The sequence below is a fragment of the Colobus angolensis genome, unplaced genomic scaffold, assembly GCF_000951035.1.
Source record: "Colobus angolensis palliatus isolate OR3802 unplaced genomic scaffold, Cang.pa_1.0 Scaffold187, whole genome shotgun sequence".
NCBI classification, from domain to species: Eukaryota; Metazoa; Chordata; class Mammalia; order Primates; family Cercopithecidae; genus Colobus; species Colobus angolensis.
This window is the reverse complement of record NW_012115010.1, coordinates 1,724,090-1,751,020: the sequence shown is the minus strand read 5'-3', so window position 1 is coordinate 1,751,020 and position 26,931 is coordinate 1,724,090. Positions and strand designations below refer to the sequence as shown.

The 26,931-nt window shown below is 45.9% G+C and overlaps 1 protein-coding gene across 5 annotated transcripts in view; it reads left to right on the top strand.

Annotated features, from left to right (window-relative positions):
• Window positions 1-26,931, top strand: part of EFTUD2 (elongation factor Tu GTP binding domain containing 2) — a 44,329-nt gene that overhangs the window by 11,951 nt on the left and 5,447 nt on the right. For 4 of the 5 annotated variants that reach the window (XM_011940123.1, XM_011940126.1, XM_011940124.1 and 1 more), the window contains 16 exons: window positions 393-468; window positions 941-1,006; window positions 2,476-2,511; window positions 3,556-3,646; window positions 4,550-4,632; window positions 7,099-7,265; window positions 9,940-10,064; window positions 14,309-14,372; window positions 14,770-14,860; window positions 17,609-17,744; window positions 18,886-19,013; window positions 19,762-19,955; window positions 22,768-22,879; window positions 23,266-23,406; window positions 24,121-24,222; window positions 26,144-26,226. In XM_011940123.1, the coding sequence (XP_011795513.1) occupies window positions 393-468; window positions 941-1,006; window positions 2,476-2,511; window positions 3,556-3,646; window positions 4,550-4,632; window positions 7,099-7,265; window positions 9,940-10,064; window positions 14,309-14,372; window positions 14,770-14,860; window positions 17,609-17,744; window positions 18,886-19,013; window positions 19,762-19,955; window positions 22,768-22,879; window positions 23,266-23,406; window positions 24,121-24,222; window positions 26,144-26,226 (1,695 nt within the window). The remainder of the gene's footprint in view (window positions 1-392; window positions 469-940; window positions 1,007-2,475; window positions 2,512-3,555; window positions 3,647-4,549; window positions 4,633-7,098; window positions 7,266-9,939; window positions 10,065-14,308; window positions 14,373-14,769; window positions 14,861-17,608; window positions 17,745-18,885; window positions 19,014-19,761; window positions 19,956-22,767; window positions 22,880-23,265; window positions 23,407-24,120; window positions 24,223-26,143; window positions 26,227-26,931) is intronic. The other variant, XM_011940125.1, reaches the window with a different exon arrangement.

The following is a 26,931-nucleotide window of genomic DNA, read 5'->3' as shown; positions in this document are numbered from 1 at the left end:
CTAATTTTTTTGTATTTTTAGTAGAGACAGGGTTTCACCATGTTGGCCAGGCTGGTCTTGAACTCCTGACCTCAGGTGATCTGCCCACCTCGGCCTCCCAAAGTGCTGGGATCACAGGCATGAGCCACCATGCCCAGCCTCTTCCTTTTTTAGTCTTGCTATTTTACTGTTAAATCCCTGTGATAGTCCATTCACAGATCGTGTTACCTCTTGGATAAGTTTCTTGCATTCCCAAAGCCGGAGCTATGTAAGTATAGACATTCACACCTGCCTGAGGGCTCTCCAATTGGTCTGAAAGTTGTTCCTGGCTAAAAATACCTGAATCTTCAACTCCACTCCTCATTTGGAAACTTTTGCCAATGTCTCTTTTTTCTTTTCCTTTGTCCTTTCAGTTTCTTGGCAGATCTGATGGATAACTCAGAGCTCATCAGAAATGTGACGCTTTGTGGACATCTCCACCATGGCAAGGTAAGAGAGAACTTTCAACTACTTGGAATAGGATTTCTCTTTTGTGCCTGCTCATGTTTTAGCCCTTAGAGTCACAGCGGTTGAGGTTTGAGGTCACAAGGCTCAACCTACTGACTCGGGGTACTGCATGCCTGGTATGGAGCCATACTGTGAAATTCTGGCTTTTCCGAAGCAGCAGGTGGAGCCTGTTCCTGAGCCTTGTGTCTACATCTGGACAGAAGATGGGAAATTGAGCCTTATCTGATTTTTATAAGTTTTCATTTCCTGAGGGATGCCTGTCTAAGAAAGATTTCATCTTTTATTTGAAAATAATCCTGTGGCTTCAGTGTTAATTCTTTGCTGTCCCATAACCCTCCTTGCTCTCCTTTTTCTCTCCTTATCCCTAAATTATGTGGTGTATTGGGAGCTGGGGGAAGGGCACAGTCAATTTACCTCTGTGGTTGGCAGGTGTTAACTGTTTCTTCCCTTTTAGACATGTTTTGTAGATTGTTTAATTGAGCAGACTCACCCGGAAATCAGAAAGCGCTATGACCAAGATGTAAGTAGAACTTCTGTTGAGGGTTTAGGATGAACCATTCAGAACAGATAGAGATGTCTCTCTCCTCCTTCCTTCACCCTTCCTGTTCTCCATAAATAATGACGCCTCCAAAGTGCAGCTTTATAATTGTGATCTCTATTAATAGGCTGTAAGAAAATAATTTCAACTTTCTCAGGAGCATAGAGAAGATTGAGCTGCAGTATTTTTGGATGATCCGTTTTGCACTTGGGATCCCTCCTCTGTTATGATATGTCCTGACTTTTATAGTCTATTCTTTGCTGTCCTAGTATTAATAGCCCGCTCTATAAATATGATACAATTGTACCTGGTTTTCATGGTAAATTTAAATGCCTGTGAATGAGGCCAACTGTGGCTGCAAGTCTCAGTGCAATAAATGTTCAATCCCTGCCAGATTGATTGTTTTAACACTCTGGCATGAAGGCTGACATGTGTCTCCCTTTACCGTGCTAAGAATTCTGTGCATTTGATATAAATTAGCTCTCAGCTATACCTAGTCTTTAGTGACCTCCCCCAACTCAAAAATAGCGGTGGCTCATGCCTGTAATCCCAGCACTTTGAGAGACCAGGACAGGAGGATCACTTGAGGTCAGGAGTTTGAGACCAGCCTGGCCAACATGGCGAAACCCCATGTCTACTAAAAATGCAAAATGTAGCTGGGTGGGCACGGTGGTGTGCACCTGTAGTCCCAGCTACTCGAGGGGCTGAGGCAGGAGAATCGCTTGAACCTGGGAGGCAGAGGTTGCAGTCAGCCAAGATTACACCACTGCACTCTAGCCTGGGTGACCGAGTGAGACTCTGTCTCAAAAAAAGACAAAACCACAACCAAAAAACCCGGCCGGGCATGGTGGCTCACACCTGTAATCCCAGCACTTTGGGTGGCCGAGCTGGGTGGATCACATGAGGTCAGGAGTTCAAGACCAGCCTGACCAACATGGTGAAACCCTGTGTCTACTGAAAATACAAAATTAGCTGGGCGTGGTGGCGCACGTCTGCAATCCCAGGTACTTGGGAGGCTGAGGCAGGAGAATCTCTTGAACCCGGGAGGCAAAGGAGGTTGCAGTGAGCCAAGATTGCGCCATTGCACTCCAGCCTGGGCAACAAGAGTGAAACTCTGTCTCCAAAAAAATAAAAATAAAAAAATCCCTCCACACACCCGGGAGCATTTCCAGCTGGGAGGGCACTGGTCTCATTGTCTGGAATTGCTGTGGGGACACCCTGCTCTCTGTCTCTCTTTAATCTCAAAGAAACCCTTGAGCTGGGAGGTGGTGAGGGAAAGTGATTGATGGTTCGTTTATGGGAGAGGAGTCTGAACTCAGGTGGTAACAACAGTTAATTGAACTCAGGTGGTAACAACAGTCAATTGAACTCAGGTGGTAACAGTTAATTGCACTCTGGTGGTAACAACAGTTAATTGAACTCTGGTGGTAACAACAGTTAATTTTTTTCAGCTGTGCTATACTGACATCCTCTTCACAGAGCAAGAGGTAAGCATGCCTTGTGCAATCCGATTGTTGCCTACACCAGACCCAGCAGTAAGTTTTGTAGGGAATGTAGAGGAGCCTTTATGATAGCATTTTAGTTCATACCCTACTCCTTTCTCTCCACTTCTCACATCCCATCTCCTTCTTCCCCCAGTTACTCCAGGGTTATAACTTAAAAAAGAACTGGGTAGGCAGCTGTAGGTTAGGAGGGGAACCCTCCTGTTCTTGACTAGATTAAATTTGGCCTAATATAGGGCAAATACTAAGAGGTGATGTCTGCATTTGTGCTTTAAGTTACACAGAAGCTCAACGTGATTTTTTTAAAATGACATCATTCTTTAAAAACCCGCAGGATGACTCCATCCATATGATGACCTCTTTCTAGGAGTAGCTTCTCTTTGAAAATGGGTTCCTATATCTTTGTGTTCCTTTTTTTGTCTTTCCATCCGGATCTTTCTCTCTACTCTCTGACCCCTTCTCTTTCCCCCCTCTTATTTCTGTCCCTTTTTCCTAATGGAAGTTTTAAGTATAAATAAGTATGGTTAACTAAAGGCACTTGGAATTAGTAAAGATAGATAGACAGTCAGTCAATGTTAGCTGTTACTGTTTTATAATGCATTTATATATTTGTTTGACTGGAGTTTTAAACAAATGTTTATTCCTGTTATAGCTTTTATATTTCTTTTTTTAAAAAAACCTAAAATACCCCAGATTGTTTCTTTTTACTTTCAAGGTGCTCGGCTATTTTTGTTTCTCATGTATAAAGAAGATGAGATTCTAGGACCCTGGATTCTCTGATAAGGCTTAATACTGTTTTGTTTGCAGTAAATCATTTTCATCTTTTCATACTTGAAACAAGCCCCCCAAAAATGCTATCTAACACCGAGATATTTTATCTTCAAGGTCATGCTGGCTAGAAGCCTAGATAAAAATCACCCACTATAAGGAGAGCCATCATTGTAATTTACTAGCTATTGGGGAGCCCCAAAAGCAAAATGAACCCCTCTTGCATAGAAAGAGGTCTTGACCACTCTTTGTTTCTTTCAGAGAGGTGTAGGCATCAAAAGCACTCCTGTGACGGTGGTCTTGCCAGACACCAAAGGAAAATCTTACCTCTTCAATATCATGGACACTCCAGGTAGGACATCCTTTGGCTTTTGGTTATTGGAACCTTGTCTTGGTTTTGTGTGTGTCCTCTCACTTTCCAGAGCAGAACGGAGCAGTGCATCTTTGTTTTTACATTCCCTCACCTTCTTTGACACCATTTTCAGTTTTGACTCTCTCCTTTGTTTCTGACTGTTAATTTAGCAAGCATCGTACTCCAGGCCTCCTATTCATGTCTTTACTCTTTTGAATATTTAAAAATGTTAGGGAATTGTATTCATTTATTCATTTCAGCCCGTCAGGCCCCATGCTATCTGCTGGGGAGCTAGAGGTGAGTCAGAGCCAGTTCCTGGCCTCGAGTACTCTCAGTCTTTCGAAGGAGACTGGTGAACATACAGATGACCTTGGGAGCAGCACCCCTTGGCTGACTCTTCCTCCTATTGAAAGGACTAACTGGGGCAGAGTTTTTAAAAACTGGAAGGTTTTAGGTTTTGGCTGATTTGTCTTCTGGGAACCATCTGATGCCCAGTGTTGTGATACCTCTCAGCCCCTGCCCCCATAGCACCTCGCCAGGAACTGCCTTCCTCGAACAGCACACTGTGCTCCAGGCCCTCCTTTGCCTTTTCTCCTGCCTCCAGATTGTCTTGAGTCCCACAGAACTCTGCTCACTGCTGCTTAGGCTAAGCTGGTGTGTGATGTGGACTCATGCTCTCCTGGGCACTTCCCTCTTTTTATGTAGGGAGCCTCCCGTAGAAAAGCTTAATGCAAGGATATGATTCTAATGGGGGATATTTTTACCCTGCAGCGGGTTATGGCGAGGAGGGAAAGAGGGTATTTCGAGGTTCACAGGCTTTGAAGTGCCCCCTCAGTTCACCGTACCAGTTAATTGTGCTTTATCCTGCGCCAAGTGATGACTTACTTAGTATTTGCTTTTCAGGACATGTGAACTTCTCTGATGAGGTCACAGCTGGCTTGCGCATCTCAGATGGAGTGGTTCTTTTCATTGATGCTGCCGAGGGGGTGAGTCAGACTCAGCTCCCAGAATCTCATCCACCCGTTATGTTTGCCCCCCACAATACCCAGAGCACTAAGTGAGCTGGGAGCCAGAGAACCTTGAAACTCTCTGGGATTAAGGCTCAAATTTGCTCTAAAATTAAAGCAGCAAGTGAAGTTCAAAATTAATTCTCACCAGGTGTGGTGGCTCGCACCTGTAATCCCAGCACTTTGGGAGGCTGAGGTGAGTGGATCACCTGAGGTCAGGAGTTGAGGACCAGCCTGGCCAACATGGCAAAACCCCGTCTCTACCAAAAATACAAAAATTAGCCAGGTGTGGTGACCCTTGCCTGTTAGCCCAGCTACTCATTAGGCTGAAGCAGGAGAATCACTTGAGCCTGGGAGTTGGAGGTTACAGTGAGCCGAGATTGTGCCACTTCACTCCAGCCTGGGCGACAGAGTCAGACATTCTCTCACAAAGTAATCAATGTGGGTGCCCTTGCTTCCTGCTCAGTGAAGCTCCAAATAAGACTCATTACTATTCAGAAAATGCAAAGATAAAATGACAAATGTAAATGAAAGGAAGGGAGGAGAGTATGTTCTTGTAAGTGGATTTTTAATATTAGTTACGTTTTTCCAAGAGATTGGAGTTAAAAGACCAGGGTGTCTTCTGTATTCCTGAATTGAGAGATGGAACACTTTGGCTGTCCTCATACATGTTGTCATTGGTGAGACAGCCAGCAGAGGGAGCCAGAATTGTCTTTTTTTTTTTTTTTTTTTTTTTTTTTACTGATTTTCCGTTTTGGAATAACAGCAAACTGAAAAGTTGCAAGAATTGTTCAAAGAACCCACCCTCATTTACTTCGTAATTCTCTACACGTTCAGACACACACAGAGAGACAGGTGTGTATATTTTCCCCTTGAACCGTTTGAAAGTAAAATATTTCAGAATGTATTTTCTAAGAATAAGGGCATTCACCTACATAACCACAGTACAGTTGCCAAAATCAGAAAATTTAACATTGACACAATCCTGTTGTACAGATCTTTTCTGCAGACCTTATTCAGTTTTACTGATCATACCAACAATTTCCATTATAGAATATTTCCCCTAATCCGCAGTGATGCATAGCATTTAGTTTTCATGATTTTCAAGTCTCTGAATTGAAGCTGTTCTTTAGTCTCTCTTGGTCTTTTATGACATTGGCACTTTTGAAAAGTACAGGGCATTTATTTTGTAGAATGTCTTTCAATCTGGGTTTGTCTAATACTTCCTCATGATTAGGCTTGGTTATTAGAATCGGGTTATTCCGCTCCTTATCAGACTTTACTAGTTTTGTCATCCATTGATGATTCTTGGCTTATTCCTACAATAGTTGCAAATAGTGAGTCTTCTAACTCTTATTCCTTCTGTTTTGTTTTGTTTTTGAGATGGAGTCTTGCTTTGTCGCCCAGGCTGGAGTGAAGTGGTGTGATCTCGGTTCACTGCAACCTCTGCCTTTTGGGTTCAAGCGATTCTCCTGTCTCAGCCTCCAAGTAGCTGGGATTACAGGTGCACGCCACCAAGCCTGGCTAATTATTGTATTTTTAGTACAGACAGGGTTTCACCATGTTGGCCAGACTGGTCTCAAACTCCTGACCTCAGGTGATCCTCCCACCTAGGCCTCCCGAAGTGTGGGGATTACAGGCGTGAGCCACTGCGCGCGGACATTGCTTTTGTTATTGTTGTTGTTGTTGTTTTGTTTGTTTGTTTGTTTGTTTTTGAGACGGAGTCTTGCTCTGTCGCCCAGGCTGGAGTGCAGTGGCCGGATCTCAGCTCACTGCAAGCTCCGCCTCCCTGGTTCACACCATTCTCCTGCCTCAGCCTCCCGAGTAGCTGGGACTACAGGTGCCGCCACCTCGCCCAGCTAATTGTTTGTATTTTTGACGGGGTTTCACCATGTTAGCCAGGATGGTCTCACTCTCCTGACCTCGTGATCTGCCCACATTGGCCTCCCAAAGTGCTGGGATTACAGGCGTGAGCCACCGTGCCTGGCCAGTGGGGACTAGTATTTAGAAACAAAGGTTTGAATGTGTTCATTGCTACTGGGTACATTGCTTCTAGGCTCTCTGACTGAGCACAGCTGGGTTATATACACTCGTACATATCTATAACTATTTCTACACACATATATTAAAAAATCATGCATTAATCCTAATATCCCCAGTTCCATTTCAGCACCACCGGCTCTTCCCAGCCTTCTTAGTTCCTTCCCTAGCACTGAGAAACCTGGCTCCAACATCATTGTTCGTGGGTTTATTCATTTCTCAATCCTGCAAGGTGCCCTCTTAAAGTTCCTGTGTCTATCTTCGGGCAGGATGCTCTCTGCTTCCACCCAGGTCTTTTTTTTCTCCCCAGGTTTCATGTTTTGAAATAGTGCCTTCTTTGGTTCTGCTTTGAACTTTCTGCCCTCCTTGTTGTTCTTACCACCTTCTAAGCCTTGTGTTTCTCAGGTGATGCTGAACACAGAGCGGCTGATCAAGCATGCAGTGCAGGAGAGGCTGGCGGTCACTGTGTGCATCAACAAGATTGACCGACTGATCCTGGAGCTGAAGCTGCCTCCAACTGATGCGTATTACAAGCTGCGCCACATTGTGGATGAGGTCAATGGATTAATAAGGTAGAAGACCCCTGGGAGTGGATTTCCTGTCCTCAGAGACTCTGGGTTTTAACCCTGAATACTTCTGGGAACAACTCTGATTTATATCTTGGCATGTGTTGATGAGTTTGTTGGGCAAAACTAGAGGCACATTCTGGGACTCTGCAGGGGTCAACTCCACACTATTACCTCTGTGCCTTAACCACTTGTGATGCTTAACACATCTTCCGTTTAGTATTATGGTAATTACTTGGACTACATTTAATGTCTTCTTCTCTTTTTAGAGATAAGATCTCTGTTACCCAAGCTACAGTGCAGTGTCACAATCACAGCTCACTGCAGCCTCGAACTTCTGGGCTCAAGCAGTCCTCCCACCTCAGTCTCCTGAGTAGCTGGGACCACAGGCATGTGCCACCATACCTGGCTAATTTTTTTTTTATTTTTGTTTTTATTTTTATTTTTTTATTTTTTGTAGAGATGGAGTCTTGCTATGTTGCCCGAGTCTTGCTATGTTGCCCAAGCTGGTCTTAAACTGACTTCAAGCAATTCTTCTACCTTGGCCTTCTAAAGTGTTAGCATTACAGATGTGAGCCAGTGTACCCAGTTGTTACTTGCCTAATAGTGATAATGGCAAATATTATTAGGCATTTATAGTATAAGTTAACATAATAACTTACAAGGGATGTTATAAGAAATTAAATAGATATTTGATGGAACACACTTAGCACAGTGCTTGCCATATAGCAGCTGATGCGCTGAATAATGTTAGATGCTGTTATAGTTAACACAGTCTAAATATATTAAGAACTGTTAGCTGTATTTCTGTGGATATACCTGCTTCTCAACAAGATAGATTTAGGGCTTGCATTAATACATATGAGTGATGGTTATGATATTTCAGAATATAATATCAAAGAGCCTTTGAAAGAGAGGTTAAATATATCTTAAAGACAGTCTTACTACAGGCTGAAGGATGTGCTAGATGACTTCCTGCAGCCCCTTAAATGGGCCTGTGAGGAGGCCGTCCTACTGAAAGAATGCCTTTCCATTTGAGGATTGGGGATGGTACCTGTATGGCTAGAGACGGATACCTTCAGGAGCCTTCCCAGTGTGTAGCACTACTTTTCAAAAGGAATATCTTCACCCCATCTCTGCAAGGACTGACAATGACTAGAGCCCAACGTGACACCATGAGTCCAAAGGATGAAATGACAAATATCTTTTAATAAAAAGACTGAGCATGATAGCTTATGCCTGTAATCCCAGCACTTTGAGAGGTCAAGGCGGGAGGATCGCTTGAGGCTAGGAGTTCAAGACCAGCCTGGGCAACATAGCTAGACTCTGTCTACAAAAAATGATTTTAAAATTAGCTTGGCATGGTGGTATGTGTTTGTAATCCTAGCTACCTGGGAGGCAGAGGCAAAAAGATTGCTTGAGCCAAGGAGTTCAGGCTTATACTGAGCTATGATTGTGCTGTTGCACTCCAGTGCGGGTGACAGAGTGAGACGCTGTCCCTTTAAAAAAAAGAAAAAAGAAAAAAAAGGCAGGAGGTGGGATAGGGCTACATTTAACCTGATTTACTAAAATAGGAAGTCAAGAGGTCATATTTCAACCTCTAAACAAGAGCTCAGGCACAGTGGCTTATACCTAGAATCCCAGCACTTTGGGAGGCCGAGGCAGGAGATTGCTTGAGCCCAGGAGTTCAAGGTTCAAGCCTGGGCAACATAGCATTTGTATTTCATCTCTACAAAAATTAGCCAGGCTTGGTGCTTCATGCCTGCAGTCCCAGCTACTTGGGAGGCTGAGGAGGGAGGATTGCGTGAGCCTGAGAGTCGAGGCTACAGTGAATTGTGATTTGCCACTGTGCTTCAGCCTGGGCAACAAGGCAAGACCCTGTCTCAAAAACAAAAGAACCTCTAAGCAAGAAAAAGCAACATAAACATATTTCTTAGAAATCTGAAGGTAAATACTCTAAAAGCAGCTTGAAAAGTGTTGAAAGCACTTGCCTCTAGGGAGCGTAACTTGGGGGTAGAGGGCTGTTCTTTTTAAGCTATACCTTTATTTCTGTATTGGGAAATTCCATAAGATAATGTGCCAGTAAGGCTAAGATTGTGGATTTGATCCCCTTGTACAACTGGTTTTCTTATAAATGTTAGTGAACTCAGATGCTTGTGGTTTGTGCATGGCTTTTAAGATTGAAAGTTTTAACACTGTAAAAGCCAAACACAAAAGAATAAAGAGTATGGCAGTGAGAGTAAAGAGCAGAGTTGCTTTTCTTCTTTTCCTTTCTTTTCTCTTTTTTAAATGATGTTTATGTCTGCTTATATTTGTGAAATTGAGGTTTTTCCTCAAATGTATTTCTGTATTTCTATCTTATCACATTAGATTCATTTCCTGTGTTCTAAGGTTTTTGTCTCTGACCTCTAGGTTTCCCCTTGTCTGTCTGGTGCAGTTAACTTTTCCAGGATTGTGCAGAATGTTCCCAACTCGGGGAAATCAGCTTGTTATTGGGAATTAGGGAACAGCTCCATCTTGTCACATTCTTGGACCAGGCTGTTGGCAAAACTAAGTGTCCTGCACAAGTCCCTTCTGAGGACTGGGGAGTGGCTGTGATACTGAGTTCCTGCCCTTCCCCTTGGCAGTGCATCTGGGATGCTACAGCCTGGCACTGTGCTTACCACTGTCTCTGTTTCAGCATGTATTCCACTGATGAGAACCTGATCCTTTCCCCACTCCTGGGTAACGTCTGCTTCTCCAGCTCCCAGTACAGCATCTGCTTCACGCTGGGCTCCTTTGCCAAGATCTACGCCGACACCTTTGGTAAGCGCTGGCTAGCAGTCTGTCTCACCAGCTTCCCGTGAGTCCTGTGTGCCTTTCCTGCTGAATGGCTCAGAAATTGGCCTCATATCAGAGCACCCTGTTGGGGGAACATTTTATCACCTGTTATTATCACATTTGGGGGTCTTTCTGGCCTTGAGACCCTTTCTTCAGGCTAAGTGGTTTCTAAATAATAGAAAAATAAAAGTGAATAGGAGGACGTGGGAGAAGAAGGAGGTCATTTTAGGAATAAAAGTCTCTCCTAGAGTGAAACAGGTTTTGTAAAACAGGAATCATCCATGCCCACAGGCACTTTCAGACCTCCTCACAGGTAACATCTCTCTCACCGTTAGTGCTTCTAGCCAGCCGTATGGAGGCAGACATCAATTTTATGGGTCTAATTGAGAACTCATGGTGACCTTGCAGCCAGCATCTACAGGCCTCTGCTGACATGCCCAGCCGCATAATATCATGGGTTCCTGGAGCCTCAACACCAGATCTTTAAGACCAGATTCCCACTGTGAGAGACTCCCTGGCTCTTCATCTTTGCACTTCCTCAGTTACCTCAGATTCCAATAGGAATCGTGCGCTGAGAGTCTTTCCTATGTTCAATGTTACAGTTCCTTAGAGGGAAGTCACTGTTACATCGTTTTTAGGGTCGAGCAGACAGGCTCCGTGAGAGGTCTCATGACCAGTAGGCAGTGGAGCACCAGTGTTTCTATTCTCGCCAGTCAGTTGTCCTGCTGCACTCTCAACATGGAGCCCTTTGCTCTTGTGAAAAAAAAAATAGGGGATTAAAGTTCAGTCTTTTTTGACTGGGTGCAGTGGCTCACACCTATAATCCCAGGACTTTGGGAATCTGAGGCAGGCAGATCACTTGAGCCCAATAGTTTGAGACCAGCCTGGGCAACATGGCAAAACCCCATCTCTACAAAAGAATACAAAAAATTAGTTGGGCATGGTGGCGCTGACCTGTAGTCCCAACTCGGGAGGATCACTTGAGCCCAGGAGGTTGAGGCTACAGTGAGCCATGATTGCACCATTGCACTCCAGCCCGGGCAACAGAGCAAGACCCTGTCTCAGAAAACAAGAAAAGAAAAATTTACTTTTTTTTTTTTTTTTCCGAGACAGAGTCTCACTCTGTTGCCCAGGCTGGAGTGCAATGGCACGATCTCAGCTCACTGCAACCTCTGCCGCCTGGGTTCAAGTGATTCTCCTGCCTCAGCCTCCCGAGTAGCTGGGACTACAGGCGCCCACGACCTCGCCCGGCTAGTTTTTTGTATTTTTTAGTAGAGATGGGGTTTCATCGTGTTAGCCAGGATGGTCTCGATCTTCTGACCTCTTGATCCTCCCGTCTCGGCCTCCCAAAGTGCTGGGATTACAGGCTTGAGCCACCGTGCCCGGCCTAATTATTGTATTTTTAGTAGAGACGGGGTTTCACCATGTTGGTCAGGCTGGTCTTGAACTCCTGACCTTGTGATCCACCCACCTCAGCCTCCCAAAATGCTGGAATTACAGGCATGAGCCACTGTGCCCGGCCTATCTACTATATTCTTATAATAAAGTAAGCTGGAGAAAAGAAGATGTTACCAAGAAAATCATGAGAAAAAATACATTTACTGTTCATTCAGTGGAAGTGGATCATCATAAAGGTCTTCATCTTCGTCATCTTCACATTGAGCAGGCTAAGGCAGAGGAGGCATTGGTCTTGGTGTCTCAGGTGGCAGAGGTGGGGGAAAAAATCCATGTATAATTGGACCCAAGACATTCAAACCATGTTGTTCAAGGATCACCTGTATACATATATAATCTGTGTTTTTCATACAGCGTTGGACCATTGACCATTTTCTTGTTATTAGATATATATGTCAATTATTTCCAGATGGCTGTTTTTTAAAAATGGGTAGCTGGACAATAAATGAAATTGAACAGAGTTCCAGTAGAAGTTTATGTGTTTCTGAATGTCCATTGTATGAGCATGTGAAGCAGAATCCAAGACCCTTTTGTAATTATAATGCAGAGATGATTCCAATTCTGATTGAAAATGATCCTCAGCCTTGGGCGAGATTATTTCTCATCCTTTGAACCCACTGTTAGTTTATGCCAGAGCTAGCTGTGGGCTGGGCTGCAGCAGCATTATCGTGGAAAGCCATGTGTAGACTTCTGGAAAGTCAGCACTGAAGGGAATATTGAAGAGATCATTGAGTCCTTCCTCTTCATTTTACATGGAGAGAAACTATCCCCATGGTCACAGAACTTACTGATAGAGCTATAACTAGAATCCATTTATACCTTACTGCCGAAACTGATAGATACCATGTGCTCTCGCTAGTAATATAGTATAATAAGGCATGATGAACAACTTCGGACTTCTAGAAACTTCATCCAGTGGACGGACAGAATCCCACAGAATGATGATTGGCAATGTGAGGTGATAGTGTGAGCTGAGTACCAGGTATCTGCTGTAGGCAGATACAGCTGAGAGAACTTAGGGGTGGGGTAGGTGTCAGCCTCAATAGCTTGGAGTCAGGTAAAGCTGAGGGAAGGAGATGGGACTTGGGCAAATAGAGAGTAGAAAGCCAGAAATTCCAGACTTGCAGGGCTGGAAAAAGAGGCACAGAGGCAGGTGGTGTTAGTCATGGCCTGTTCAGGTAACTGTGGAATGTTTAACCAAGGAGAAGAGTTCAAGTTCAGGCCAGGTACAGTGGCTCGTGCCTGTAATCCCAGCACTTTGGGAGGCCAAAATAGAGGATCACTTGAGGCCAGGAGCTCAAAACCCGTGTAGGCAACATGGTAAGACCTTGTCTCTACAAAAAATTTTAAAAATTAGCTGGCCATGGCCAGTGGCTCACACCTGTAATCCCAGCACTTTGGGAGGCCGAGGCGGGCAGATCATGAGGTCAAGAGGTCAAGACCATCCTGGCTAACACGGTGAAACCCTGTCTCTACTGAAAAAAAAAACGAAAAAATTTAGCCGGGTGAGGTGGCGGGCGCCTGTAGTCCCAGCTACTCGGGAGGCTGAGGCAGGAGAATGGCGGGAACCTGGGAGGAGGAGCTTGCAGTGAGCCGAGATCGCACCACTGCACTCTAGCCTCGGCGACAGAGCAAGACTCCGTCTCAAAAAAAAAAATTAGCTGGCCGTAATGGTGCACACCTGTAGTCCCAGCTACTTGGGAGGCAGAGGTGGGAGGATTGCATGAGCTAGGGAGGTCAAGGCTTCAGGGAGCTGAGGTTATGCCACTGCACTCCAGTGTGGATGACAGAGTGAGACCCTGTCTCAAAGAAGAAAGGTTCAGTGATTATACTACATGGTAAGTGCATTAACAGAGGGCATAAACATTCAGTGGTTCTGAGGAAGGAAAGTTTCGGTAACTAACAATGTGGGAAAGAAGGGGAGAATTTGGTAATTAACAGAGTAAGGAAGAAAAAGATTTTGAGTTTACATGAAATTTTGGTGATAATGATACTGATGGAGACAGAGAAGTCTGAAGGGGAATGTGGCTTTAGGAAAAAGCTGATGCATTCCCTTTATCCCATACAAGGGGAGAGGGGACAGTCTGACATCTGGGTAGAAATATCCAGGAGGTAGTTGGTGGTATCACTTGTCTAACTGAATGTCACCCAATGTTTTGACTTTTAAAAGCCATAGTTGTTTGGTATAGTCTGACCAGGATTAGCAGTTATAGTCGAACTAAAAATATTAATTGGTAAAAGATGAGCCAAAGGTTGGCTTTGGTGTTTTCTCTTGAGAGGGCTGAGTAATTGCTTACTTGAGGCCTGGGGCTAGCCAGAGCCTTATGGTGACACTGCAGTTGGAAGGTGGCCCACACTGGCAGCAGAGTTGAGCTTGTCTACATCAGGAAAGGGTGAAAGAACCATTAAATTCCCCTTCCAGAAGAGACAGGGTTTAGACGCAGATAGAGGATGCCACACAGCAGGTGACCCTGTTCCATCAAAGGAAAACATGTGACACATGCTGTTGTCCATAGTTCAGTCCTAGTGCTTGGTGGAGATGGAGAGGCTTGGGTTCTCATTTTGGCTCCAGCACAGCCTTGTCAACTTTGGACCAGTCTTGTCCTACTTTGTGCCTCAGTGTCCCCGTTTTCCTGTCTGGTTAGAGGGGAATGTGTGGACCCTGGAAAGGCAAGTGGTAGAAGTTCTCAGCTACGAACCACCTGTGCCACCTGAAACAGAATTTTGAACAACACTTTGCTAAGTAGATTATAATTGTGTGACTTCTCCCATAGGTGACATTAATTACCAAGAATTTGCTAAAAGACTCTGGGGTGACATCTACTTCAACCCTAAGACGTAAGTAGAGTATGGGACGTGACTTTCCAGACGGGTGATCATTTACCCAGTAAGTGAGAAGAGATAAGAGAAATTCTCTGAGTTCAAAGATTAAAATACCTACTTTTTTTTTTTTTAACGTAAACTACTGTCTTTCCTCCCCTAAATGGATTGGCTTCCTAAGCTCTGATCTGGTGAGAGACTTTTTCTCCTGAAGTCTTTACAGCCCAGCTCAGGCATCCAGGAGGGTCATAACCATGTATCCTTCCAGGAATCTGCCTCTGGAAACTTTACAGTCACAACACACATTCCTCCCCTGGGCTGCTGTTCAGATTCAGCACTTAGACAAATGCCTCTTGGGATCAGCGATAGTGCCTTTCCTCCCGGGTCACTCAGAACTCTTTATTTTTCCTTTTAGGCGAAAGTTCACCAAAAAGGCCCCAACTAGCAGCTCCCAGAGAAGTTTCGTGGAGTTTATCTTGGAGCCCCTTTATAAGATCCTCGCCCAGGTGAGTGTGTCAGGCCATACTGGGCAGATCTGCTCTTATAAGCACAGTGTGGAAGAGCTGGTGAACTCACACTTCACTCTGTCCCTAAACCTGCTCAGTTTTCTGTTAAGTATAAGGGTGGTTGTTGGTCACCAGTTGTTCAAGAAGTAATCTAGATCCAGAACACTGTAGTACTCCAAGTGCTATTAAAATCAAAGGAAAGGGGCCCGGGCATTATGGCTCATGCCTGTAATCCTAGCACTCTGGGAAGCAGAGGTGAGCAGATTGCCTGAGCTCAGGAGCTTGAGACCAGCCTGGGCAACATGGTGAAACCCCGTCTCCACTAAAATACAAAAAATTAGCTGGGTGTGGTGGCGGGCGCCTGTAGTCCCAGCTATTCAGGAGGCTGAGGCGGGAGAATTGCTTGAACCCGGGAGGGAGAGATTGCAGTGAGCCGAGATCACGCCACTGCACTCCAGCCTGGGCGACAGAGCAAGACTCCATCTCCAAAAAAAAAAAAAAATCAAAGGAAAGGGAGGAGGTATGAAAGAAAAGTCTTCTCCTAGAGCAGGTTTACAAACATATCTTGACTGTTGAGAAGAATGTGACACTTAGAACTAATCATTTCAGTTATGGGAATTTAACTTACAGATATAATTGTGAAAGTCCTCCTGGCTACTTATATAAATCAAAGTGTTTATAGCATTTTTGGTTGTTGTTCGTTTTTATTTTTTAGAGATAGGGTCCCACCCTGTCACCCAGGCTGGAGTACAATAGCATGATCATAACTCACTGCAGCTTCAAACTCCTAGGTTTGAGCAATCCTCCCACCTCAGCCTCCTGAGAAGCTGTGACTGCAGACGCAAGCTACCATGCCTGGCTAACTTTTTAAAACTTTTTTGTAGAGACAAAGTCTCACCGTTATCCCCAAGCTGGTCTCAGACTTCTAGCCTCAAGTGATCCTCCTGCCTTGGCCTCCCAAAGTGCTGGGATTACAGGCAGGAGTCTACCACCTCAGCTTATAGCATTGTTTGTAACAGCAGGAAAAGGGAAAAAACAAGAAGTAAGTTAAATGTTTGTCAGTTATGCTCCTTAATCTGATTAAATGAATGATGGTACATCCCATAAAATGAACCACTTTACAACCACTAAAAGTATGTCTGGGCTGGGCATAGTGGCTCAGGCCTGTAATCCAGATGCTTTGGGAGGCCAAGGCAGGAGGATCACTTGAGCCCAGGAGTTTAAGACCAGCCTGGGCAACATGGCAAGACCCCATCTCTACTAAAAATACAAAAATTACCCAGGCATAGTGGCTTATGCCTGTAATCCCAGCTACTCTTGAGGCTGAGGCTGCAGTGAGCTGAGATCATGCCACTACACTCCAGCCTGGGTGACAGAGCAAGACTCCGTCTCAAAAAAAAAAAAAAATCAACTGGGAGTGGTGATGTGTACCTGTGGTCCTAGCTACTCAGGAGGCTGAGGCCAGAGGATTGCTTGAACCCTGGTGGTCAAAACTGCAGTGATCCATGATCACACCACTGCATTCCAGCCTGAGTGGCGAAGTGAGACCCTGTCTCAGAAAAAAACAAACAAAGCATGTTCCTATGAACTTTGCTTTCATAACTGTTTGTACAATATGTGATGCTTGTCAGATTGAAATAATTTGTCAGGAAATGGTAAGGATTTAATTAAGCATGTGGAATGCTGAGAAGCAAAGAATATAACTTGGCCAGATGTGGTGACTCACGCCTGTAATCCCAGCACTTTGTGAGGTCCCAGTGGGCAGATCGCTTGAGATCAAGAGTTCAAGACCAGCCTGGACAACATGGCTAAGCCCTGTCTGCACACAAAATAGAATTAGCTGTTGTAGTGGTGCGTGCCTGTAGTCCCAACTACATGGGGGGTTGAGGCAGGAGGATCACTTGAGCCCGGGAGACGGACGTTGCAGTGAGCCATGATCACACCATTGCACTCCAACCTGGGTGACAGAGTGAGACCCTGTCTGTAAAAAGAAAAGAATATAACGTGACATTTATATGAATTTGTACTCCCTAAAAGATAGGACTAAAAGGGTAAAAATTACAGGAATTTTCGTACAGACCTTTCTCCTAAGACAGTAATAAAATATGCAGGTGTTTAATAAGCACAGTGGACACACACATACACAAAATATGTGTGGCCTTTCCAGTGGACAAAACAGCAAAACCTAGCAACAAGATAAAATAGCGATTAAAATTTATTAGTGCTGAAAAATACTTAGTATCTTATGTCAGACTGGAATGGATTAATAAAAAAATTTATAGAGCCTGCCTCAGTAGAGACCTTGAGTCTGCTGGGGATGATTTAGCTTGGCCCTGCCCTGACAGGATCCACAGCCAGGTGACCTTTTTTGGTTCCTTCCAGTGCACAATGATCCTCTAAATTGAGAAGTCTGTAAATAGACTTCTATTTAATAGGCGAGGGAGTTCCTGAGTGGGATGAGATGCTGCTTTTCAGACACCAGGGGGCGGCACTAGGAGTAATCAATCTGAGTGCTTGGTTTATTAGCTGGGATGGGGATGTAACCAAGTTGGCTTTGCCTATGGTTTGAAGGGTAGGTAGCAGAGATGCCGCTGAAACAAAACTTTTGTTCTTGCCAAGAGCTTTGTCTCCATAGAAGAGAGCCTTGTGCAGGAGTTCTTCAGCTATTTCTTTGGTCTTTCCTTGTCTCCCTCTAGCACCATGCCCAGGCTCTCACTACAGCTGACATGGTGTCTTATACCCTCACAGGTTGTGGGTGATGTGGACACCAGCCTCCCACGGACCCTAGATGAGCTTGGCATCCACCTGACGAAGGAGGAGCTGAAGCTGAACATCCGCCCCCTGCTCAGGCTGGTCTGCAAAAAGTTCTTTGGCGAGTTCACAGGTAGTAACGTGCTTGTGGCCCCTTAACTCTGTCATCCTCGTGCCCTGCCACAGGTATCACAGCAATTTTTTCTCACACTGCAATGGAGGTCAGAGGTCTGAGGATCTTTTCAACAAACTACAGATGGAGATGCAGAACACTGATGTTTTTCCTAGCGGCTTTCCTTAGTGGATGATGGCACACATTCTATCTTGGGAACCAAAAGGAATTACATTTTCCTGCCAGGAGGACTGTTCAAGTAAATGAGATGGGGAGGCAGGCTCTGTGGTTCTGGTGTATTTTCCAGGGGGCAGCCGGGAACGTGGATGCTTGGGTGGTATGAAATAGTGTAAAAAGTGCTAGGCTAGGATTTGGGAGACTTGGTTAGTTACACAGAAGGCAGGTGATCAGCAGAAAGACACTGGACTGGTTGAAAAAACCACCTGAGTCTGTCTCGATCCTGCCCTGGCCATTCCATGAGATGACCCTGGGCAAGCCACCTAATTCATCGTGACTCTAATTTGTTATCTGTAAAATCAGGGAAGTGTAAAGGGTGATGGCTGAGTGTCTTCTTGGCAGTCTCTGATTCTAAGTCCAGTGGGAATTAGGTGTCTGGGTCCCCAAGGTGCGTAGTTTTAATAGCTTATTTTGGTCTGCCCACCAGTCTGACACACTAGATACCATTGAAGGCAGACACGCCTATCCCAGTGTGCTCACGGGGTTTCCCACTTGTGTGGTTTATTAATGTGTTTGGAAAACGGGTAACTTATTGAATAGAGATGCATGCGGTGTTTCTCAATGGGAGTCAGGTCAGGAATTGTTTTAAGTAGGTGTTAGATGGGGTGCTTATTTCGTTCCATGTAAATGCGTATAGCCATTAAAAGTTCATAGATCGATGTACTTTAAACTTGCTGTCAGCGGAGTTCCAAGGAACCGTGTACCACTGATACCTGCTTCTTGCTCTTTTCCAGCATCAGGGTGACTCCAAATCTTTTAGCAGCGCGTTCCCAGAAACAGGCTATCAACTTTGCCCCTAGAATCACAGTGCCAGAGCTTTGAGTCCCCGCACTTTGAGCTTTCTGACCGTTGTGAATGGTTCAGTAACTCCTGCTCGTGCTCCCCGGGGGGCATGTAGTAATGGCTTTCTCTTTTCCATCCACAGGCTTTGTGGACATGTGTGTGCAGCATATCCCTTCTCCAAAGGTGGGCGCCAAGCCGAAGATTGAGCACACCTACACGGGCGGTGTGGACTCTGACCTCGGCGAGGCTATGAGTGACTGTGACCCTGATGTAAGGGCACGTGGCTCCCCAGTTCTCTGGTCTTTTTTTTCCTTTCCTGTGTGAGGATACTGATTTCTGGTCACAGGAATCATACCCTCTTCCCCACCCTTGCCTCCCCATCCCCGTGGGCACAGTCAGGCCTGAATGCAAAGCCTGATGTTACCGCTGCTAGTGCCATGACCTTGTGAACATTACTCACATTTCCTGAGCCTCAAGGCTTTGGTCTATAACACGAGCATAATAAAATGTGAGTGGTTGTTATGAGATTTAAATAAGATTAAGGAAGCGTTACAATTGTGTTCAGCATGTTGCCTGGCAGATACTAAAGATTCAACAAATGGTAGCTAATCTTGTCAGTCCTGGCTTTTAAAAACATCTTTCCCAGCCATTTCTTAGGCCGTCTAGTTTCTCGTCATAAATACACAGCCAGTTGAGGATTGAGTTACATCTTAAGAGGAAATTTGGGACAGTAGGCAGTCTTGTCAATAGTGCCGGTCTGCCATCTTAAATCTGTGTCTCTTCCTCAATACTCTTATCTTCCCAAAAAGAAAAAAGGAAGAAAATATTTTTGCTCTGCCATGTCTCCTATTCAGCCTCCTTAGAGGGATGGGATACAACATAGTTTGCGGATGAGATTGCCTCATCTTTCTCTAGCTCCTCATAGAGCTCATGTCCTTGCTGTCAAGGAAGATGGCGGGGAGTAGTACTTCCCTGGAGGGTAGATGTGGTTGAAGCTACACCCTGTCCCCTCTTCCAGGGCCCCCTGATGTGCCACACTACTAAGATGTACAGCACAGATGATGGAGTCCAATTTCATGCCTTTGGCCGGGTACTGAGTGGCACCATTCATGCTGGGCAGCCTGTGAAGGTACTGGGGGAGAACTACACCCTGGAGGATGAGGAAGACTCCCAGATATGCACTGTGGGCCGCCTTTGGATCTCTGTGGCCAGGTACTGCCAACCAGAGCCCCAGGGGTATGCCTTGGTGTCTGTCCAGGGACTGCCCCCAAGGAGCTGGAAGGGGTGATCCTCCTTAGAAGTAGTTGCAAGGCTCTGTGCAAGAGGGGTTAAAGCGGCTCTCTATCTGCAGGGCTATTGACTTCTAGTTCTTCCTATCCAAGGTTTGCTGGGGCCAAAGGCAGCTACTGTTGGAATAGTGCCAGAAACTTTGCCTTTGCACTTTAGGTGGCTTGTGTGAACTTTTTTTTTTTAGCCCTATTTGTTTGTTTGTTTTGAGACAGGATCTCACTCTGTTGCCTAGGCTAGAGTGCAGTGGCACAATCTCAGCTCACTGCAGGCTCCACCTCCTGGGCTCAAGCAGTCCTTCCACCTCAGCCTCCCAAGTAGGTGGAACTACAAGCACACACCACCATGTCTGGCTAATTTTTTAATTTTTTTTGTGGAGACAATGTTTCACTATATTGCCCAGACTAGTCTCCAACTCCTGGGCTCAAGTGATCCTCCCACCACAGCCTCTCAAAGTGTTGGGATTACAGGTGTAAGCCACCACAGGCCATCTTAAACCCCTTTTGAAAGCATGAAGCTTGTATGAACTTTTGTAGCAAGATTTCCATTGTTACTCATTTTAACCCTCTTTCCATTTCCTTTCCTGTGTTCCTTAAGTCATAATCTTTGTGTTTCTTCTCAAAAGAAATTGTTTCCCAGGCCGGACGCGGTGGCTCAAACCTGTAATCCCAGCACTTTGGGAGGCCGAGGCGGGCGGATCACGAGATCAGGAGATCAAGACCATCCTGGCTAACACAGTGAAACCCCGTCTCTACTAAAAATACAAAAAATTAGCCGGGTGTGGTGGCGGGCGCCTGTAGTCCCAGCTACTCGGAGGCTGAGGCAGGAGAATGGCGTGAACCCGGGAGGCGGAGCTCGCAGTGAGCCGAGATCGCGCCACTGCACTCCAGCCTGGGCGACACAGCGAGACTCCGTCTCAAAAAAAAAAAAAAAAAAGAAAGAAATTGTTTCCCAACCTCCACTGTCTGTGCTTTGACCAAGAGAGAAGGATTCACTGGATACCTTGTACCATCCCAGTCTGCAGAGTCAAACTTAGCTTGGGCCTCTGGGCTACTTGTCCGTTTATGAGTTTGGCTTCCCAGTTGACAAGTTAAACCAAGTGTTCCCTAAGGTGGCTACTCTACCTCAATGATGGCCCCTTTTGTCAAATCCACCCTAAATGCCAAAAGGCAGAATATTGAAGAGCTTGGAAAGTAGAAGTTTTCTGTGATGCTTTTTTTTTTTTTTTTTTTTTTTTTGACAGTCTCACTCTGTTGCCCAAGCTGGAGTGCGGTGGCTGTGATCTCAGCTCACTGCAAGCTCCGCCTCCTGGGTTCACGCCATTCTCCTGGCTCAGCTTCCCAAGTGACTGGGACTACAGGCACCCACCACCACACCCGGCTAATTTTTTTGTATTTTTAGTAGAGACCGGTTTCACCATATTAGCCAGGATGGTCTCGATCTCCTGACCTTGTGATGCCTGCCTCAGCTTCCCAAAGTGCTGGGATTAAAGGCGTGAGCCACCATGCCCGGCCTTTTTTTATTTTTTATTTTTCTCGCTCTGTCATCCAGGCTGGAGTGCAATGGCGTGATCTTGGCTCCCTGCAACCTCTGCCTGCCAGGTTCAAGCAATTCTCCTGCCTCAGCTTCCCAAGTAGCCAGGGTTACAGGTGTGCACCACCACGTCCGCCTAATTTTTTGTATTTTTAGTTGAGATAGGTTTCACCATGTTGGCCAGGCTGGTCTCAAACTCCTGACCTCAGGTGATCCACCTGCCCGTCTCAGCCTCCCAAAGCACTGGGATTATAGGCATGAGCCACCACGCCTGGGCTTCTGTGATACTTTTGGTAGCCCCTTACAGTGGACACCTTGGGCAGCAGCTTTTTACCACGAGCTTGCAATTGGAATAAGATTTTCCTGTTATGTCCTCACAGAAATACCTTGTACTTTTCTTTCGTGATACTCATCAGTTTGTAACCACATACATGTGTGGATAATTAGTTTTTTTTTTTTTTGAGATGGAGGCTGGCTCTGTCGCCCAGGCTGGAGTGCCGTGGCCGGATCTCAGCTCACTGCAAGCTCCGCCTCCCAGGTTTACGCCATTCTCCTGCCTCAGCCTCCCGAGTAGCTGGGACTACAGGCGCCCGCCACCTCGCCCGACTAGTTTTTTGTATTTTTTAGTAGAGATGGGGTTTCACCGTGTTAGCCAGGATGGTCTCGATCTCCTGACCTCGTGATCCGTCCATCTCGGCCTCCCAAAGTGCTGGGATTACAGGCTTGAGCCACCGCGCCCGGCCACATGTGTGGATAATTGTTTACTGTACCTCTCCCCTGCTAGAATGTATCTGTTTTGCTTACCTCTGCTCTTGGCATGCAGCAAGTACTCAGTAAATTTTTGTGGAGTAGGCCGGGTGTGGTGGCTTACACCTGTAATTCTAGCACTTTGGAAGGCTGAGGCAGGAGGATTGCTTGAGCTCAGGAGTTCAAGACCAGCCTAGACAACATGACAAAACCCCGTCTCTACAAAAAGTACAAAAATTAGTTGGTCATGGTAGCACGTGCCTGTAGTCCCAGCTACTTGGGGGGTGACGCAGAAGAATCACTGGAACCTTGGAAGTTCGAGGCTGCAGTGAGCCAAGATGGTGCCACTGCACTCTAGCTTGGTAACAAAGTCAGATCCTGTCTCAAAAAAAAAAAAAAAATTAGGGAATGAATGCTCTGCCTAAGTTTCACTGCTGCTTATTGGATATTGCTTCAGGTACCACATCGAGGTGAACCGCGTTCCTGCTGGCAACTGGGTTTTGATTGAAGGTGTTGATCAACCAATTGTGAAGACAGCAACCATAACGGAACCCCGAGGCAATGAGGAGGTAGAGTTTCTGAAAAGACCAACTGGGTTGGCTTAAGCTAGATGGTCCCAGGGACACACATAAGCACAAACAGGACTAATCCAGAGTCATTGCCATGTCCTGGTTCCAGGCTTAGCCTTCTAGATATGACCCTGCTGGATTCTCCCTGTAGTCAGCTCAGATGCGAGGAATTAGGACGGGTGCCTTTTATTCTTTTCCTCCTCTCTTTGTTCTGCCGGAATACCTGGGAAGAAATGGCCCTTCGGGTTACCCCCACTCAGCACGAGACTCCTGGTTGGGGAATACATGGTCTGATCCTAAGCAAGTCCTCTTTTCCTCTCATACCTCTGCACTTTCTGTGCCTGCTCATGTCAGTTGCCCTCAATCGTTTGTGCTTTGGATCTCAGGCTCAGATTTTCCGGCCCTTGAAGTTCAATACCACATCTGTTATCAAGATTGCTGTGGAGCCAGTCAACCCCTCAGAGCTGCCCAAGATGCTTGACGGCCTGCGCAAGGTCAACAAGAGCTATCCATCCCTCACCACCAAGGTATGCTCATGACCTGCAGCAGCCCTCAAGCCCCACTGTCCCCAGCTGAATGGGCGGAGCTCCACGCCACTTCACATCTATCAGGTGTTCGTGATCTGCTGCTTCCAGCAACCTATGTCAGGAGCAATCCCAGCCTGTGGCTGTCACGTGAAGGCAGGACAAGACCCGTGTGTATGTGTGTGTGTGTGTCATAAAACAAGACCTGTGCAGGAGGGGGCAATTGGAGGGGTGTAGGACAAGGGTGTGGGTGTGTATTTGTGTTCCCCAGATGTCTTTAGCTGGAAAAAATATATTTCTTAATGAGTATACTTTGAATTGATTTTCTCGAGAAGAGAAGGAAAAGTGAGTTGTTACTCTGATCCTTGTACACTATGAGCCTACCAGTGTACCTTTCCAGGTAGCAGGCCAGGTGGGCTAAAGGGCTAGCTTACGTCCATGGATGTACGGTAGAGTTTGACCTAAATCATTAAGATGGGAATTAAATCCTTGACTTCACACCTAGTAGCACCGTGCTGAGTGGTCCTGGTGTCTTGGGGACCCACTCATAGGCAGATGCTCCTCACTGAACCTTCTTGAAGAGACTGGAACAGATGCTAAATAGTAGCTGTTTCTGATAGGCACCTTCTTGTGGGCTCTGACCTTGATTTTGTTTGTATGTGTTTTTGCTGGCATAAGAGAATCCAGGCTGTGACTGCCAGGACTGTTGTGTTTCAGGTGGAAGAGTCTGGCGAGCATGTGATCCTGGGCACTGGGGAGCTCTACCTGGACTGTGTGATGCATGATTTGCGGAAGATGTACTCAGAGATAGACATCAAGGTACAGCAATATCTGGCCGGCAGCTGGGTTCACAATCCAGACTTTCACAAGTGACCAAATCCTTGAATTCCTGGGAAGCTCCAAGGGAAGAGAGAGTACATGTGTTTGTGAAAACTATGATCTGTTGCTCCTTATATGGGAAGGTTTTTGAGAACTGGTTTGCCCCCTTCTGCTGTGTCATACATTTAAAATCAAGGCACAGCCGTGCTTGGTGGCTCATTCCCAGCACTTTGGGAGGCCGAGGTGGGAGGATTGCTTGAAGCCAGGAATTCAAGACCAACCTGAGCAACAAAGTGAGACCCTGTCTCTACAAAAATTAAAATAAAAAAATTAGGCAGGCCGGGCATGGTGGTCCATGCCTGTAATCGCAACACTTTAGGAGACTGAGGTGGGAGGATTGCTTGAGCCCAATTTGAGACCAATCTGGACAACATAGTGCAACCTCATCTCTGCAAACTGGCCGAGTGCAGTGGCATGTACCTGTAGTCCAGCTACTTGGGGGCTTAAGTGGGAGGATCACCTGAGCCTAGGAGGTCGAGTCTGCAATGAACCGTGATTATGCCATTGCTCTCCAGCCTGAACCCAGGAGGTCATGGCTGCAATAAGCAATGATTGTGCCATTGCTCTCCTTTTTGAGGTGGAGTCATACCCTGTCTCAAAAAACTAAAAAGTAAAAATTATGTGTGGTGGCTTGTACCTATAGTCCTAGCTACTCCAGAGGCTGAAGCAAGAGGATTGCTTGAGCCCAGCAGTTCGAGGCTGCGGTAAGCTATGATCATGCCACTGCACTCTAGCATGGGTGACAGAGCAAGACCTTGTCTCAAAAAATAAATACATTGAAAAATAATAAAACAGGCCACACACGGTGGCTCACGCCTGTAACCCCAACACTTTGAAAGGCCAACGTGGTTGGATTGCTTGAGGTCAGGAGTTCAAGACCAGCCTGACCAACATGGTGAAACCCCATCTCTACTAAAAATACAAAAATCAGCCCGACGTGGTGGTAGGCACCTGTAACCCCAGCTACTCGGGAGGCTGAGACAGGAGAATTGTTTGAAACCGGGTGGTAGAGGTTGCGATGAGCCAAGATCGCACCATCATTACACTCTAGTCTGGGTGATAGGGCGAGACTCTGTCTCAAAAAAAAAAAAATAAAAGTTCCCAAGCCAAAGTTATTCTTGGTGCTTTGTTAGGGAAGTAATTGCACAATTAACCCATGGGTGGTGATTAGGTCTCAGAGTGGGTGGTTTCAAGGAGAGAGTGGGGACTGTCTCTCCCGGATTCTTTGTCAAGCCTTGATGTAGCCCCTCAAACCGTGTGTTGCTTGGTCTCCTTGTCCTAGTTGAGACGTATTTTCTCCAAGGCCCTATGGAGACCCTCGGTACTCCTCTTAGACTCCTCTCCTGATGTATCTAGGAAGCACTGGTGTCGTAGAAAACACTAGGTTTCCTGGGCAGCAGACCATGTTGGGGCTTCAGGGCAGAGCTTCACTCAGACGCTGTGGGTTGAGAATGGCACGGGTGCACACCAGTGGGTCTCTGGCACCAGCTCTGTCAGACCCATGGGGGTTGTTCAGTGAGTGGTGGTGGATGGCCAAACGGATGCTGAGAGCTATCTTGGAAGACTAGAATTAAGGCCCTAGTTTGATATCCCACTTATTCTTGGCTCAGGAATCTAATTTCTTTACTACAGTAAATTTTCTCGGCCTTTTTGGTGATGGTTTGGACAGCTCTTTTAACCTGCTGTTGTACTTGTCACTTGTGCTGATTAAGGCAGTTGGGATTTTCTTTTTTTTTTTTTTTTTGGCAGTTGGGATTTTCACAGAGGTAGTGTCAAGGGAGCTTCTGAATTCCCTTAGGTAAATGGTTGCCCTTCCAACAAAATTAGACCTCGCTTCAGTAATTTATTTTCTATTTCCCAGGTGGCTGACCCAGTTGTCACGTTTTGTGAGACGGTGGTGGAAACATCCTCCCTCAAGTGCTTTGCTGAAACTCCTAATAAGAAGTAAGCTGGGAGCACAGTGTCCCCGGGACTGCAGCCTCCAGGACACTCTCTCTCCTTTATCTTCCACCTCCACCCCCACCGTGAGCACTGTGCAGAGACCTCTACATCTCAGAATGAGGGGGTGCTTACAATACTTGAGTTTCACTCCAGCCCTCTCAGCCCTTCTGCCTTTGAACGCAATGCCATGAGATTATTCACCTTGGATATTCCCAAGAGGAGATTCATAACTGCCACTTCACCTCTATAAAATAACTATCTTAAAAGTTTACTCCAAACCTTACTCGCTTTTTGTTTTTTGGTTTTTTTTTGACACAGGCTGGAGTGCAGCCTCGACTTGCTGGGCTTAAGCAGTCCTCCCAAGCAGCTAGGACTGTGGGTACACGCCATGCCATCTGTTAATTTTTTTATTTTTTGTTGTCCTGGTCTTGGACTTTTGGGCTCAAGTGTTCCTCCCACCTTGGCCTCCCAAAATGTTGCGATTACATATGTGAGCCACCATGCCCAGCTTAAACCTTACTTTTTTTTTTTTTTTTTTTAAAGCAGAGTCTCACTTTGTCACCCACACTGGAGTACAGCAGCACAATCTCGGCTCACTGTAGCCCCTGCCTCCCAGGTTCAAGCAATTCTCTTGCCTCAGCTTCCCAAGTAGCAGGGATTACAGGCATGCACCACCACACCTGGCTAATTTTTTGTATTTTTAGTAGT